At 41.6% G+C, this 17,019-nt stretch overlaps 1 protein-coding gene across 3 annotated transcripts in view; it reads right to left on the bottom strand.

The window, feature by feature from the left end:
* The window catches only part of TNFRSF11A (TNF receptor superfamily member 11a), a 36,781-nt gene that overhangs the window by 5,086 nt on the left and 14,676 nt on the right, over window positions 1–17,019 (bottom strand). For 2 of the 3 annotated variants that reach the window (XM_032223146.1, XM_032223147.1), the window contains exons 2-7: window positions 11,903–11,984; window positions 9,514–9,639; window positions 6,842–6,985; window positions 5,835–5,928; window positions 1,921–2,012; window positions 694–816 (exon numbers count right to left, since the gene is read on the bottom strand). In XM_032223146.1, coding sequence (XP_032079037.1) covers window positions 694–816; window positions 1,921–2,012; window positions 5,835–5,928; window positions 6,842–6,985; window positions 9,514–9,639; window positions 11,903–11,984 — 661 coding nt within the window. The remainder of the gene's footprint in view (window positions 1–693; window positions 817–1,920; window positions 2,013–5,834; window positions 5,929–6,841; window positions 6,986–9,513; window positions 9,640–11,902; window positions 11,985–17,019) is intronic. The other variant, XM_032223148.1, reaches the window with a different exon arrangement.

Genomic DNA, 17,019 nt, shown 5'->3' with positions numbered 1-17,019 from the left:
AGAGGTTCCAAATTTTTTTGAAACCCACCACTGGTCCTTGGATATGATTATTCTACACTATCAGGCTCATATTTATAAAACTCAGTGCCTCCGTGAAAGGTAAGGATGACTACTGCGTTTGTGGTGCAATCAGAACATTGCGTGTGTTGAAGTTGTTTTAACGCAAACCAAAGATGCCTTTCAATAAACAAGTTTACATCCTATTCTTATGCATGCCAGTGCTGTGTGTCAGGTGATTTAAGTGGTTCTGACAAGTGTCGTCGGCATCTTCATATCCGGTCACATGGGCGGCAAGCCACTCCCATCCGGTCACATGGGCAGAAAGCCACTCCCACAAAGGAGGCCACACCCACAGAGTAGGTTCGAACAATTTTTGAAACCCACCACTGCTGCAGCAACTTCTTTCCTCTGGCCTCGCTTTTTCAGCTGCAGCGGCCAAGATACCACCCAAAAACAAAGTATGACCGTCATCCTAGAAAACATTACACGTTTCTGCACATCGTTAGATCACAAGGGGACATTTGTGAAAACTGCAATGCAACGTCTAAAAGTTAGAACTTAAATGATATATAAAAAGAAAAATGTAAAAAAAGTAACCTGACTTTTATAATTACGAAATTAAGAGATTTAAATAAAAAAATGTCTGTTAAATGTAGTTTTTATAATAATATAAGGCCGTTAGGTGTTACGTACCTGTCAGTAGTTTTCCCTTACTTCGATAATATACAGTAAGGATAATTATACCAGCCAAGGCAATGAGGAGGAATGGAACAATCAACACGTAAAATAATTTCTTGTTTTCTGGAAAATGAAAAACTGACAATGAATTATAAAGTTCAGATTCAGGAAATATCATTTTGGATCTGCTTTTTAAACAAAAAAACAAACCTGCTCCTTAATCAAATAGTACAGGGAAACATTATTGAAAACAGAAACATGATAGGACAAACTAGAAGCTGGTTATAGTTTATAGTACGTGCAATTTTCAATCTATGCTTGCACTATTTGTGTCCTGAAAGATAATTCACACACACCCTACCCACATCTAAGATTAACTTTTAGCCATGAATTTTCATGCTGGGAAATGTAGACACAATGTTAAGATATTTTGAAGGTATTGTGCATGGCCCACCTCATTTTGGAGTAAGCCATACTATGGTCCTGTACGAAACTGCTGAGCTATAGTCACAGAAATAGTTCAAGTTGTTGTTGATTATTTGTTGAGAGTCCAATGTATCTGAGTACACGAGGGGCAGAAGAACAAGAATAGGCTCTATTCCATGTGTACATCAGAGGTGGGTTCCTACCGGTTCGCACCTGTTCGGTAGAACCGGTTCGTCAAATCTACCGAACCGGTTAGAAGAGGTTCCACCAGTGGACCCGGAAAGCAGGCCACACCTACAGAAGAGGTTCCAAATTTTTTTGAAACCCACCACTGGTCCTTGGATATGATTATTCTACACTCTCATGCTCCTATTTATAAAACTCAGTGCCTCTGTGAAAGGTAAGGATGACTACTGCGTTTGTGGTGCAATCGGAACATTGCGTGTGTTGAAGTTGTTTTAACGCAAACCAAAGATGCCTTTTAAAAAACAAGTTTACATCCTATTCTTATGCGTGCCAGTGCTGTGTAATTTAAGGTGGTTCTGACAAGTGTCGTCGGCATCTTCATATCCGGTCACATGGGCGGCAAGCCACTCCCATCCAGTCACATGGGCAGCAAGCCACTCCCACAAAGGAGGCCACACCCACAGAGTAGGTTCGAACAATTTTTGAAACCCACCACCGTCATAGCATTACTGAAGCTATTGAGCAGTTCACCATATCTTGGGATGAAACCAAGATAAAGGGTAACTTAAATTATAGAATTGCCAGAAAAATCTTAAAATAATATGGTTCAGTTGGTGCTTTTATATTTACCATCTTCTGAATGAGTTTTCTCTTGGATCTTACAAACTGCATCAGACCAAGTGTTCCCAGGAATCTTTTCCTCAGTTCCCAAAGCTGTGCAACTAAATGAAATAAAATGGAATGATAAATTATATTGTTTTTGGATGAGACATGCTAATAAAGTAAAGTATGTTTTGGAGAACATACTAATAGCATAAAGAGGTAGTGAGGCAATGCTTAATGCAATGACATTCACGCCTCACGTTGTATTTCCTTTAGTAAATTTTTTTTTGTTCTTTAGATATGATAGATTCCTGCCAGCCTATAAGGTGGATCAGATCAAGAATCAGATTCCACAGGAAGACTAGAATAATATTAAAATACCATAGGCTATAATAACTTATAATAATTTTATAAGCCTGATTATACTTTACTTCCCCTCCTTTTTATATCCCAGTGAACTAGGAAGAATCCTACATGATATTTTCCCAAAACCATCTTGTTTCCCGTGACCTGACAAAAGGACGAATGACAAAACCGCGCCTGACTAAACCGCATCGGTAAAACCGTGACGTCATCAACGCGGCGACAACAGCGCGGCGACAACAGCGTGGAGACAGAAGGGCGCTTTACAACAGCGCGTCGACAGAAAGCCGATTTAACTTAAGGTAAGGGTTAGGTTTAGGGTTAGGTTTAGGTTTAGGTTTAGGCTTAGGGTTAGGTTTAGGGTTGGGTTTAGGGTTAGGTTTAAGTTTAGGGTTACGTTTAGGGTTAGGGGTTAGGTTTAGGTTTAGGGTTAGGTTTAATTTTACAGCGCGCGTCTGTCGCCGCGCTGTTGTCGGCGCGATTCAGCGCTCATTTGTCGGAGCGCTTTAGAACACGCGGTTTTGTCACTGTGGTTTAGTCGGGCGCGGTTTTGTCGTTCGCCCTTTTGTCGGTGAACCCTTGTTTCCCGGGATTTAAAGAATGTTTTAACCCTCTTTGCTTATATATGATAATTCTTCCTTATTTCCCCAGAGTCACCTGGACTCTCTACAACCTCTCCCATAATCCCCCACCATATGGGAATGGTATGGTCTATCAGGCTATCTGATCTGGAGAGAATCAGAATGTACAAGGCTGACATTGCTATTATGACAAAAGAGGAAAACGAAAAACAATTTCATATATCTAAGGAAGTTCAAAACCAAATTTGTAAATATTTATTCCTACACTGTTTAATCCTGTTAGTCTCATATGGGACTGTGAGAATTAATGATCAGTAAGGAGGCCTGTTGGTTTTCTACAGCAAGTCAATGATTGCATTTGATCTAACGCTATGCCAGAATTTTTAAAGCAAGTTTTGTTGAGTCAGGTTATTGTGACATATCATAACAGTAACATTATGTCATAACAGATGGGTTTACAATAAATTGCATTACGCTGATCCCTAATTGCTACTCAGTTAGAGCAATTTAAAAAATACTTCAAATCAGAATTCACTAACGTTTCTGGCTTTTTAGACTGGTGTGTGTGGGGGGGGGGAGAGGGGATGGTTCCGTGCAAGCAGCCAGCAATTTAGCAATTAGCAATTTAATAAATTTGTATGCCGCCCAATCCCGTAGGACTCTGGGCGGCTTACAGAAAGATAAAAATTAAAATTAAAAAATAACGTGAGATACAATTTTAAAAAACAACACACCATACATTCCATTTAAGTGGGGCTGGACCTTGTTCAACAGCCCCAGGCCTGCCGGAACAGCCAGGTTTTAGTGGCTTTTCAGAAGGCCAAGAGAGTGGGAAGGTTTAAAGGTTTAAAGGGAAGGGTCCGGATCTCTACGGATAGATCGTTCCACAGGGCCGGAGCAGCTACAGAGAAGGCCCTCCCCTGAGGAGCCGCCAGCCGGCATTGTCCGGTCGATGGTATCCGGAGAAGGCCCAGCCTGTGAGATTTTATTGGTTGTTGGAAGGTATGTGGCAGGAGGCGGTCTCTCAGATATCCAGGTCCTAAGCCAAGTGCATGCACAGCTTCTATTGTGCAAATGGTGTGCATGCATGCCTGTTGCTCACTTAAATGGAGTGTGCATGCACGCTCGCCTGCTGCTTGCGCAAATGATGCACACGTACGCTCACCGGCAGTTTCTGCAGCCTGGTTTCAAACCCCTCATGGCCCACTAGTCGGTCGCGGCCTACAAGTTGGGGACCCCTGTCTTAAATGGTCTTTTCATGCTTAAATGAACATTTAATTTTCCAGTTTATTCAATTCATTTTAACTAACGAAAAGAAAGGAAGAGAAATGACTTTCCTTAATTTCAAAGAGTAAACAATATTCCCACTCCCTTTTTGTTTCACGATCTATTTCTCGTTTTTCTGTTGCTGTCTTTCTCAACCTCAGCAATTTATAGCAGCAATAGCAATAGCAGTAGCAGTTAGACTTATATACCGCTTTTTAGGGCTTTCAGCCCTCTCTAAGCAGTTTACAGAGTCAGCATATCGCCCCCAACAACAATCTGGGTCCTCATTTCACCCACCTCGGAAGGATGGAAGGCTGAGTCAACCTTGAGCCGGTGAGATTTGAACAGCCGAACTGCAGAACTAGCAGTCAGCTGAAGTGGCCTGCATCGCTGCATTTAACCACTGCGCCACCTCGGCTCTTAATTTTAAGATATGTGGACTTTATCTCCCAAGGAATTCTGGGAGATGAAGTCTCTACATGTTAAAGTTGCTGAGGTGGAAAAACACTGCCCTACCGGAGGTCTCGAAAGGGATGCGGTGGCTCAGTGGCTAAGACACTGAGCTTGTCAATCGGAAAGGTGGGCGGTTCGAATCCCCAGCGCCGTGTAACCGAGTGAGCTCCCGTGACTTGTCCCAGCTTCTGCCAAACTAGCAGTTCGAAAGCAGGTAAAAAATGCAAGTAGAAAAATAGGAACCACCTTTGGTGGGAAGGTAACAGCGTTCCGTCCGCCTTCGGCGTTGAGTCCTGCCGGCCACATGACCACAGAGACGTCTTCGGACAGCGCTGAGTTTTTGGCTTTGAAACAGAGATGAGCACCGCCCCCTAGAGTCGGGAACGACTAGCACATACGTGCGAGGGGAACCTTTACCTTTATCTTACTGCAGGTCTCAATTTTACATAAAACACAAATACTTTTAGAATTAGTGCTGAGAAAAGAACCAAATGCAGCCATGATTACAAAATTAAAGTTATTTTAATATGCATATGTTCATGTCACTAAATATGCATGATCAAATAAGTGAGGATTTCTAGATTCTAATGTTCCGAGAGCCGAGGTGGCGCAGTGGTTAGAGTGCAGCACTGCAGGCTACTTCAGCTGACTGCAGTTCTGCAGTTCGGCTGCTCAAATCTCACCGGCTCAGGGTTGACTCAGCCTTCCATCCTTCCGAGGTGGGTAAAATGAGGACCCGGATTGTTGTTGGGGGCAAAATGCTGACTCTGTAAACCGCTTAAGGAGGGCTGAAAGCCCTATGAAGCGGTATATAAGTCTAACTGCTATTGCTATCTCACTGACTCAAGGTTGACTCAGCCTTCCATCCTTCCGAGGTGGGTGAAAGGAGGACCCAGACTGTGGGGGCGATATGCTGACTCTGTAAACCGCTTAGAGAGGGCTGAAAGCCCTATGAAGCGGTATATAAGTCTAACTGCTATTGCTATCTCACCGACTCAAGGTTGACTCAGCCTTCCATCCTTCCGAGGTGGGTGAAAGGAGGACCCGGATTGTTGTTGGGGGCAATATGCTGACTCTGTAAACCGCTTAGAGAGGGCTGAAAGCCCTATGAAGCGGTATATAAGTCTAACTGCTATTGCTATGTTCAGAGACTAACAATGACGAATTATTTCATTTTCCGCAACCAACATCAGTGTTTCTAAATACAATACAACACAGACATCCAAGGATTTCCTTTCTGTCTCTATTAGTGCACTGTTACATGTACATTAAACTTACTTTGTCCAGGATTTGCATGGATCAGTTGCAGAGGAGACATTAGAAAAATAACCAGTGGGACACCGTACGCACACTGTATTCTTATCTTGCTGTACTGTGGAAATACAACAATACACTGAGCATAGAAACACTTCTCTGAAAAGCATCACTTGAAAACAATTTGCTGATAACCAAATATTTAAGATATATTTTGGCACACACTGAAGTGCTACTATTTAGAACACTTCCGCGTTTTTAACTATTTATTTATTGGATAAAATACGTATAACACTGGTTTTTAAATGTTTCAAAGCATTGGAAACAAGCACAAAGATTATTTTTGCATGTAAGCAGGTCCACATACATACAGATATACACCTACACTTTCATGCTATTATAATGCCAAGAATGAGCTAAATGGTTCACCGACAAATGCGCGCCGACAAAACCGTGATGTCGAAAGCGCGCCCACTAAAGCGCATCGACAAATGCGCGCCAACAAAAGCGCGCCATCAGCAAACAACAGTGAGACGCAAAAACGTTAGCAACCCTAACCTAACCTTTACCCTTACCCTAACCCTAACCTAAAAACCCTAATCGCGCTTTTTGTGGGTGCGGTTTTGTCGGCGAGCTTTAGTGGGCATGTTTTTGACGGCACGGTTTTGTCGCCACGGTTTTGTCGATGCGCATTTGTCAGATCACGGAGCTAAATAACCAACCTGCTGTTTAAGTATTATTTATACACACTATTTCTCCCATGATAAAACTGTTAACTATCAGACAAAATAAAAAAAAATAAGATATAAATTAAAAGATTAATTGAGGCATATCATCCAGGACTGAAATTACCCCAATTTCAGTGGCGTTATTTTAGGTATCTAATATTCAACAATGTGGAAGAAAACCACAATTCTCTTAAGAAGTTTCATTATCAGGACACCTCCACTGTCAATCCAGCTCATCAGTAGTACACTCAGCAGGGTTGACAAATAAAACAAAACTTTCAAAGATGTTAATTTAAATCTTACTGGGAAATTTCACTCCAGAACCAGGAGCACATTTTGTGTTTCGACGGCAACAATCACAGTCTTTGTTCCAATGGTAGCCAGCAGTACAGGCACACTGTCTTTGGGATGTGCTGTTCCCTGGAATCACTTCTATTAAAGCTTTTCCTTTAAATGCAAAAAAAGGGGAAAGCAGGTGGAAATTAAAGTTGACATAAAGTTTGTAACGTAACAGACACACAACGAGCATTCTTTTCAAGTGAGGCAATGTTGCTGCTTGCATAATGTACAGATTTCCTGATTCAAGAGTGATTCTGAATGCTTGCCAGTTGCAATTCTAAGTGACATACCAGGAACAAGCATTAGCTGCTATGTCAAGTATTAAGCAATAATAAAAATTCGAATTGTCAATCAATGGTATTGTAAATGAAACTATAGGGAAACAAGTAAATATGTGGTAAATGGTGAGAATTGAAGAGCGTCTTATGGAAAAACAGTGTTTGTGGTTTATTGCAAAAAAAAATTGTCTAGAATTCAATGTCACAGTTGATTATGATGTTGCTCAATGTTGTAGGAGGTTATAAGGGTCACACAAGAAATCTCTTTATGGAGGCTAAATGGATGGTTTAAATAGACATATCCTTTTTCTTGTAGGATTTCAAATATGGTGCCTGTTCTGACCCCCTCCTCCGTCCACTAATGACTGCCGAGACAAGCTTAACTGGAATGTACTTTAATAACAAGAAACCAAAACCTCGGTGGCTGAAAGCCAAGCATAACAAACAGATAAGGCTTGGCAGCAATCCAGCCTGCCAAGCTCACAGTAATGTCCTCCAACATTCAATCCTGCGTTGACTTCTGCAAAGAGGGGCGTGTGCACAAGTAGCTTTTTATAGTCTGGAGAGGAGCCTAATGACCACCAGCTGAGTGCAATTACCTTCTGTAATTGCATAATTGTTCCTGGCGCCTAGTAGCTCTTCGATGGCATGCATCCAGGAACAACTCACTACTGGTCTCCGGCTCACTCTCCCTTGTCTCCTCCCCACTGGTCCAAGGCTCAGGTGCCTCCTGGTGGCCAACCAGCCTCTCTGCGCCCTGCTCGGAGTCGGAACCCTGTCCAGGGTCCTCCACGTACTCCAGAGCCGACTCAGAGGGCCCCTCGCTGTCGGAGTCTGGTGGCAGCTCCAATGGCTCCTGCTGGACCACAACAGCTGCCTAAACAAACTCAAGTAATACCCACCTTTTGCTTGGGTATTTAAGAAAGACATCCTTGCCTAATTTTAAAAAAAATTACAATATAGTGATAGCCATGTATTTTGAAGCTGATAAGTGTCCTTGAATTAAGGGCTGATGAAGAACATTCTACATCAGGGATCCCCAACCCTGGGCCATGGCATGCCAGAAATGAGGCTGCTTAAACAAATGAAGCCCAATCTGCGGGATGCATTCAGCACACATAACCATGCGCCCCCCCCCCCCCCAGTCTGTAGAAAAACCTCTCTCCATGGAACCAGTTCCTGGTGCCCAAAAGGTTGGGGGCTGCTGTGCTACAGAACTATAGCAATAGCAATAGCAGTTAGACTTATATACCGCTTCATAGGGCTTTCAGCCCTCTCTAAGCGGTTTACAGAGTCAGCATATCGCCCCCAACAACAATCCGGGTCCTCATTTTACCCACCTCGGAAGGATGGAAGGCTGAGTCAACTAAGGGTATGGCAAGAGAGCCAAGGGTATTCCTTCTTTCTGTTTTGCTGTGATGAGATATATGTGTCTATGCTCAGCTCGTGGCATGCTTGCGCCTTTGTGTTGAATATTTCACAATCAGCCAAAATCAATCCATTTCAGGATGGTTTGAAGAGAGTCTTATGGAAAAACTGAATGTTCATGGTTTACTGCAGAAAAAAAATGGACTGGAATTGAAGGTCACAGCTTAGCATGATGTTGTTCAATGTTGTAGGAAGCCATGCGGGTCTCTTCATTGAAGATTATGAGCCGAGGTGGCTAGGGTGCAGTACTGCAGGCCACTTCAGCTGACTGTTATCTGCAGTTCAGCAGTTCTAATCTCACAGGCTCAAGGTTGACTCAGCCTTCCATCCTTCCGAGGTGGGTAAAATGAGGACCCGGATTGTTGTTGGGGGCGATATGCTGACTCTGTAAACCGCTTAGAGAGGGCTGAAAGCCCTATGAAGCGGTATATAAGTCTAACTGCTATTGCTATTGCTATGTATTGTAATTTACAATGCTGGTTCAGTACAGACTGATAGATGTTTCCAACTTCTCAGTCAAGGGTTAGGAGAATCTAACTTGACACCGAACTCAGGATTGGAACCAGGGTCCAAGGATACAATCTAAACTTTGATGTTCAAACCCCGTCTTTGAAATACAGTACCTTGACTATGTTATGTATCTCAGACTGGATCAATTTGCCTTCTGGGATATTCGTATTTTTGGGAGAGGCCACGCTGTCATCTAAGCAGTTATTTTGTGAGAGTTGTCCTGATATCCTAAGAGATTTTGATTAAAGCTCAAAAAGATTTTGGGGCCGCTGTTCTATTGCATATCCCTCTTTTCCAGCTGTTCCTCTCCTGCCCACCTCTACCAACTCAAAATAAAAGTCTTCAAATGAAGTCTTTCATCCTCAGAGTCATCTCCCTGGCAAATGAGAAGCGATATAACAGTCCGTGTGTTTCCCTTACCCCTATCACATATTTTATGAAGGAAGCACTTTTCCTCTTCATTCCAAATGTCCATATACTCATTTGAGCCACAGGGTCTGCAAACGGTCTCCGAAAAGGCAGTGCATTTTTGGGCCACGTACTTTCCTGAGAAGAATAACAGAAAAGATTGATGAAATGTTAAATACTTCAGAATTAGCAATATTGGCCGTCTCAGGCCTGCATGGATCATCTTAGTGGAGTCAGCACATGGCACAATATGTCCAATTATGACTGAATAAGTGGGCTGAACAACCAAAGAACATTATAATGCCATCAATTTAGGTGCTTATTACATTATCAGAATCAAACACTTGCTTAATCAAATTGATTTAACAACAGAATTGGACAATTCACAGTGAAGCATGTAGTTAGCCTGGATATGAGGTACTAAACAACCACTGTCTATGTAAAACACGGAATTCAAAGATGTTTTTTCAACGTGCAATCTCCCTGCTTTACATGCGAGAAATTATACAGTAGATTGTTCAGTTATTGTTTTCCATTTGTAATGTAGGTAGTCCTTGACTTACAACAGTTCACTTGAGTGACCGTTCAAAGTTGCAACAGGACTGAAAAAGTGACTTATGACCATTTTTCACACTTATGACCGCTGCTGCATCCCCCCCACAGTTATGCTGTTTTCACTTACAACCTTCACAGTCATTCCCATGGTCGGGTGATCAAAATTTATATGCTTTTGCAACTGGTTCATATTTATGACGGTTGCAATGTCAGGTTTTTTTGCTTCTGACAAGCAATGTCGATGGAAAATCCAGATTCACTTAACAACCACGTTACTAATTTAACAACTGCAGTGATTCACTTAACGGCCGTGGCAAGAAAAATAGTAAAAATTACTTAACAAATGTTTCACTTTGCAACGTAAGTTTTGTGCTAAATTGTGGTTGTAAGTTGAGGACTACCTGTATCCCCCCCATTTCCCCATTATCTGTATTTTGAAAAATTCAGAGAAAAGGAAGAAATAAGCACACGGTGGCTTTTCACTGTATAACAGAATTTGCCTGGAAGTCTTTCAAGTTCTTCCTTGAAGGCACCTTCTGATTGGTTTTAAATGCTGAAGCTATGATTCAGCCTCTTTAAATAGTTTGTGTGATTCAGAAGCAGTGTCTGTTCTGAGCATGACCACCTAGGAGGAAATTGTTCAAAATGGGTTGAGTTCAGAAAGCTTTTCCTAAACTGACTTGTCCTTTGAGATTCAAGGTTTTCCCAACTGCTGTGTAGAACCTAAATATTCCTAAATATCAGCGCGGAAGACATGGCATTGATAAATTAACCAATGCAGAATACACAGCTTGAAGAAATAACTGCAGACACAATTCTGAGTAGCCTCCAAATCTTCCTTCATATAATCAAAGCTATCTTTAAAATTCAATTTTTTAACCAGGAATATAAATCTCTGTTAGTTATCTCAATAGGTAAACATTCTACAATTTTGCTTTTCAAATTGCCATGCCAGATTCAACCTGCATATAATGGGATACCAGTAATATTGAGCTAGTTACTATTCAGATTCCTGATTTTATGTGGAAAAATTGTCTGAATGCAAAATTTGTGGGCTAAGGATTCTATTTTTCCCTCAACTACAGCTCTCCCTATACTCCAATTACCTCAAAGATTTCACTTTACTCTATTGGAATGGAAAGGGTTACATACTCCTATAATAGTCTATAACTAACTATATCTAATTAATTTTAAACATATAAAGATAATCCTTGACCTACGACCAGAATTGAGTTCAGAATTTTGGTCCTAAGTAATTGTGGTCATCAATGACCTGACACAAAACTACAACTATTCTTGGAGTCATTAAGCAAAACACCTGGTTATTTGGTGATCCATGCAGTCATTAAGTGAATCTAGCATATCCAACGGGTGTTTTTATTGGAAAACAGCAAAAAAACCATCATAAATTGGAACAATTGTGACTGCAAGACTCTGCAATCAGTTATAAGACAGTTGCCAAGTGTCTGAAATGTGACCACCTTATGTGTAAATGTTTGCTTGTGTGTAGGAGTCACAACTTCAAGGACAAGTCATATGTAGTTGTTTCTGAATTCCGTGGTAATTTCAAACAGTTGTTAAACAACAGCTTGCTAAGTTAGGACTGCCTGTAACTCACTCTTCGAATTTTTGCTCTGCAGGTTGGCATTTAAAACCCAAGTGTGGGTTTCACCTTCAAAAGTTTGCAATTCTGCTTCTGAGAGACATAAAAAGTGTTGTAAGAATGCAATTAACCTCTCCTTAATGAGATATCAGATATTTTTTTTTTGAAAAAAAAAAGATATTATTCTTTTACTTACAAATCCATTTTGGCTTAAGCGTGAGAAAAATGTTGTTAGCGTATTACCTGGTTCACATTTGAGGCAGCATCGTCCAGAATATTCATAATGTTGCTCAGTGCTACAAGAAGTCTTGGCTTGTAAGTACAACTGAAAGACAGAACAGAACAATAATAATACCTTAGTTGCTTTTAGTTTAAGACATCTTTCAAGGATACCCAAGTTTTATTTCCAATTTAAAATATACATTTATATACAGTACAATGATGCCGGTCTTCGTTAATTTGCTACACTTCAGGTATGTTGTACAATGATTTCCACCGTATTCCCAACTAGGAGATGTTATAAATCAACATTTCAGAACTGCACAAATTTAGAAACCGCTGTACAGGGAGTCCTTGTTTAGCGATTGCCTCGTACAGCAACTGTAGTTAAATGATTTTGAAAAAATATTGAACTAATGCTCATATGTATGATCTTCACATCTTTCTCTCCCATATGTAGCAATAGCAGTTCGACTTATATACCGCTTCATAGGGCTTTCAGCCCTCTCTAAGCGGTTTACAGAGTCAGCATATTGCCCCCAACAACAATCCGGGTCCTCATTTTACCCACCTCGGAAGGATGGAAGGCTGAGTCAACCCTGAGCCGGTGAGATTAGAACCGCCGAACTGCAGATAACAGTCAGCCGAAGTACTGCACCCTAACCACTACGCCACCTCGGCTCTGCAATATTTGCCATTGCAGCCACTTAACACGCACTGTCCTGTGGCTGGCCTCTGTTCTTCACTCTCCCCCACAGAGATTAAGTCAACCAAGCTGTCTTTTTCTAAGCTGTTTTTCTTAGGACCACAGTGCTTCCCTAAAAAGTCCTCATAACAAGTTAGCAAGTTCAGCAATGTGACCATAATTAGTTGATTAGAACCCTCTCGCTGCTTGTAGCTGCGGCTTGGAATTGACAAAACCCTAATAATTTTCACACTAAAGGTTTTGTTCACCTCCTAAGCCAAGAGCACTCGGAAAAGAGCAGGTGGTAGTGCATTCCTTTCAATGTGTATTCTCCAATGTGTGTCTGCTTATTCTAATTCGTAATTCGTAATTTAATGACTTTATATGCCACCCAATCCCAGCTTACAAATACGAGATAAAATTAAAATAACAGATAGGGGAAAGAAAACGAAAACAGTTTAAAAAACACAACATACATTCAGCTTAGCTGGGGGTTGGACCTGATTCATAGATCAACAGCCCCAGGCCTGCCGGAACAGCCAGGTTTTGGTGGCTTCTTGGAAGGCCGCGAGAGTAGGAAGGGTCCGGATCTCTGCGGGCAGATCGTTCCACAGAGCCGGAGCAGCTACAGAAAAGGCTCTCCCCCGAGGGGTCGCCAGCCCTTCCTGTTGTGATCCCTTCCTCTCCTCTGAATGCAAGTTCAAAAATCAATTATCTTGCTAATTATTTAGAATTAGTATTCTAAAGCAGGGCCGTCAAACCCGCAGCCCGCAGGCTGGATATGTCACCTGCGGGACATGCCCACACACAGTTTAGCAAAGGGGGGGAAAAGTCACGATACATCACGTGACACTGCCACGACGATGTGAGTTTGACACTGCCGTTCTAAAGGGTGGGGAGTTCACTCAACAATTTGGGATTGTGTCCCTTCTGACGCTGTAAAGCGAAGCTGAGGTAAAATTGTAAGCACACTTGTAGTCCTGCGATTTTTCACTTAGCACCTGAGTTGTCGGTTCCAATTTTGTTCGCTAAACCAGTACTACCTTTATATGAAAATATATATAACTGATGACTTATAAATACTTTTGGACCTATTTTCTGTCTTTATGTTTAGTTTAGCATATCTGGGTGGCTAAAATCCAAGTAAACACTAGATGGCAGCACAGAGAAACGTTAAACTCTCTTTGCTGCTAGTTACAGGTCATCCACATTTTTGCAGCTGGATTTGGCTCCTCTTTGGCTCCTCTTCCTTCTGGACTGCTATTTTAGGTAGTTCCATATAAAGTGTTAATATTAAGGCAACCTACTTGCATTAAAAAAGGTAATTAACTGCATAGTGAATGTTCTGACCCCCCTCATCCTACACCAAAGCACGCCGAGACAAAGATACTGCAAGGATTTATTAACACACAGACAAGACCTTGGCAGCAATCCAGCACAGTCCAGACGTTGGCAGCAATCCAGCCTGCCAAGCTAGCCACGAACGTTCTCCAGCTCTAGTGAATACTCCTGCAAAAGAGGCGTGTGCACAAGCATTCCTTTTATAGTCTTGAGAGGAGCCTAATTACCACTAGCTGAGTGCAATTATCTCCTGTAACTGTGTAACCGTTCCTTATGCCTATTAACTCTCCGTTGCCGGGCATCCAGGAACAACTCCTCCCCACTGCTCCAATGCATGACGTCAGGATCACACTCCCTTGTCTCCTCCCCACGAGTCCAAGGCTCAGGCGCCTCCTGGTGGCCAACCAGACTCTCTGTGCCCTGCTCGGAGTCGGAACCCTGTCCAGGGTCCTCCACATCCTCCAGAGCCGACTCAGAGGGCCCCTCGCTGTCGGAGTCTGGTGGCAGCTCCAACGGCTCCTGCTGGGCCACAACAGTGAATATGGAGAAAATTAAACTAAGAGCTATGGGCACATGAAGAATGGGCATAAAAAGTGAGAAAACAGGCATTATCATGTTGTCTCACAACCTAACTGTAGCAGCCCAAGATAGATTAAAAGACTTTAAAAACCCTAAGGGTTGTTTTTAAGTAGCATTTTCCAGAATATACAAACATATTTGTTTTATCCTTGTAGGTCTTTAGTCAATCCCCTTTTGAAATATTACAAAAAAACCTTGAATTGCCACTTTCCTGGACATATGATATAATGCTTCTATTATAGGTACCTATTTTTTAAATCTAAATTACCGTATGTTCACACTGGGGACAGGGGGGAATATAAAAAAGCTTCTGACAGTTCCTGCTTGAAAATTGAGTAACTTCCACATCCTGGACATATACTTAAAAGAACATATACAGTTCTTTTAAGTAGACTAAATCAGTATTAAGGCACGCTTCATAGAATTTCATTTCATCAGAAGACAATGCAAGTGAGATGGGGAAATTCCCAATTCTCAGAAGTTATAAAACCCACTCCCTTCTAACCATGATCAGTAATGAACTATACTTTTGTGATAGTAGTTGTTTGGGACTGTTTGAACAACTCACTCAAATAGTCACACCTTCAATGTACCTGGACTTGGTTAAAAACTAATATACACATTTAATCAACAAACAAGGCAACTCCTTAGCAAAATTTATAACGTAACAAGTTGGATTTAATTTTATTGAAGCCTTGACAGACAATCATTTATATAAACTCTTTATTCAGGAAAGGGGAGAGTTACACAATTGAGCCCTTCTGCAGTTTTCCATTATCTGACGTACAGAAGGTCCTCCACAATCTCAGTAGGCTCTCACAAAAATAATAATTCCAGATTTTAAATATAGGAACATAATTGAAGTTAATATAGTCATTCCTAACCCTCCTCCCTATGCATATCAATGCTCCATAACTGGAGATTATCCAGCAAAAGCTGGGAGGCCAATTGGCTGAGATGGTATGAAAATCTCTCCACGGGCCCTATGATTTTTTCAGTGTAGAATTGAAGCATAATTGAAGTGTGATTCCAGTCAGTGAATAGGAGTTGGAGGAAACAAGATTTATTTCATAGATATTTTTTAGAAACCAGGATGATATCAAAATGACATGGACAATAAGGTTCCCCGCACACATATGTGCTAGTCGTTCCCGACTGTAGGGGGCGGTGCTCATCTCCGATTCAAAGCCGAAGAGCCAGTGCTGTCCAAAGACGTCTCCATGGTCATGTGGCTGACATGACTAAACGCCGAAGGCGCATGGAACGCTGTTACCTTCCCACCAAAGGCGGCTCCTATTTTTCTACTTGCATTTTTACATGGTTTTTGAACTGCTAGGTTGGCAGAAGCTGGGACAAGTAACAGGAGCTCACTCCGTTATGTGGCACTAGGGAGTCAAACGGCTGAACTGCCGACCTTCTGATCAACAAGCTCAGCGTCTTAGCCACTGAGCCACCACATCCCTATATGGACAATAAACAAACGATGAAATGATATAACCGTGTCATGATATCATACCATACAGGTAGTCCCCAATTTACAATCGGTGGTTTAGTGACCATTCAAAGTCACAATGGCACATGAAAAAAGTGACTTATGACTGTTTTCACTTACAACCATTGCAGCATTCCCATGGTCGGGCGATCAAAATTCAAATGCTTGGAAACAGTCATGTTTATGATGGCTTCACAGGATCATGTGATCACCTTCTGACAAGCCAAGTCAATGGGAAGCCAGATTCACTGACCAGCCACGTTACTAACTTAATAACTGCAGTGATTCATTTAGCAACTGTGGCAAGAAATGTGGTAAATGGGACAAAACTCACTTAGCAACTGTCTCGCTTAGCAACAGAATAGCAATAGCAGTTATACTTACATACTGCTTCATAGGGCTTTCAGCCCACTCTAAGCGGTTTACAGAGTCAGCATATCGCCCCCAACAACAATCCGGGTCCTCATTTTACCCACCTCGGAAGGATGGAAGGCTGAGTCAACCTTGAGCCGGTGAGATTAGAACCGCTGAACTGCAGATAACAGTCAGCTGAAGTGGCCTGCAGTGCTGCATTTAACCACTGCGCCACCTCAGAAGTATTGGACTTAATTGTGCCCATAAGTCAAGAACCCTCTGTAACTATATAATTTCTACAACAATTAGACAATGGAGTTATTATTAAGAAAAGTAGACAAAGGACTCAAAGCAATTGATATATTTTATTCTGATGAGATTATCTAGTTTGGTAATGAAATGTTTTCCAAAAAAAAACTACCAAGTTCAGATAGTACTAAGGACCACATGTTTTATTTTTTATAATTAAACTCAGCTTAATTTCTAAAGAACAAATGCCAGAGAATTGCCATTTTTCTGATTTGTGTTCTTTTCTATCACAATCTCTTGAACGATGCACATTTGTGAGCAATTTAAACATTCCACAGGTCCTGTTCAAAGTAAACTAACTTTGTATGAGTAACCATAACTATATTATAGCAGTATAGCGCTTTCTGTTAAGCCACCTAAATGTTTTGGTTTTGTTCACAT

This window comes from Thamnophis elegans, chromosome 8, assembly GCF_009769535.1.
Source record: "Thamnophis elegans isolate rThaEle1 chromosome 8, rThaEle1.pri, whole genome shotgun sequence".
Lineage (NCBI taxonomy): Eukaryota > Metazoa > Chordata > Lepidosauria > Squamata > Colubridae > Thamnophis > Thamnophis elegans.
This window is presented reverse-complemented; position numbering and strand designations above follow the sequence as displayed.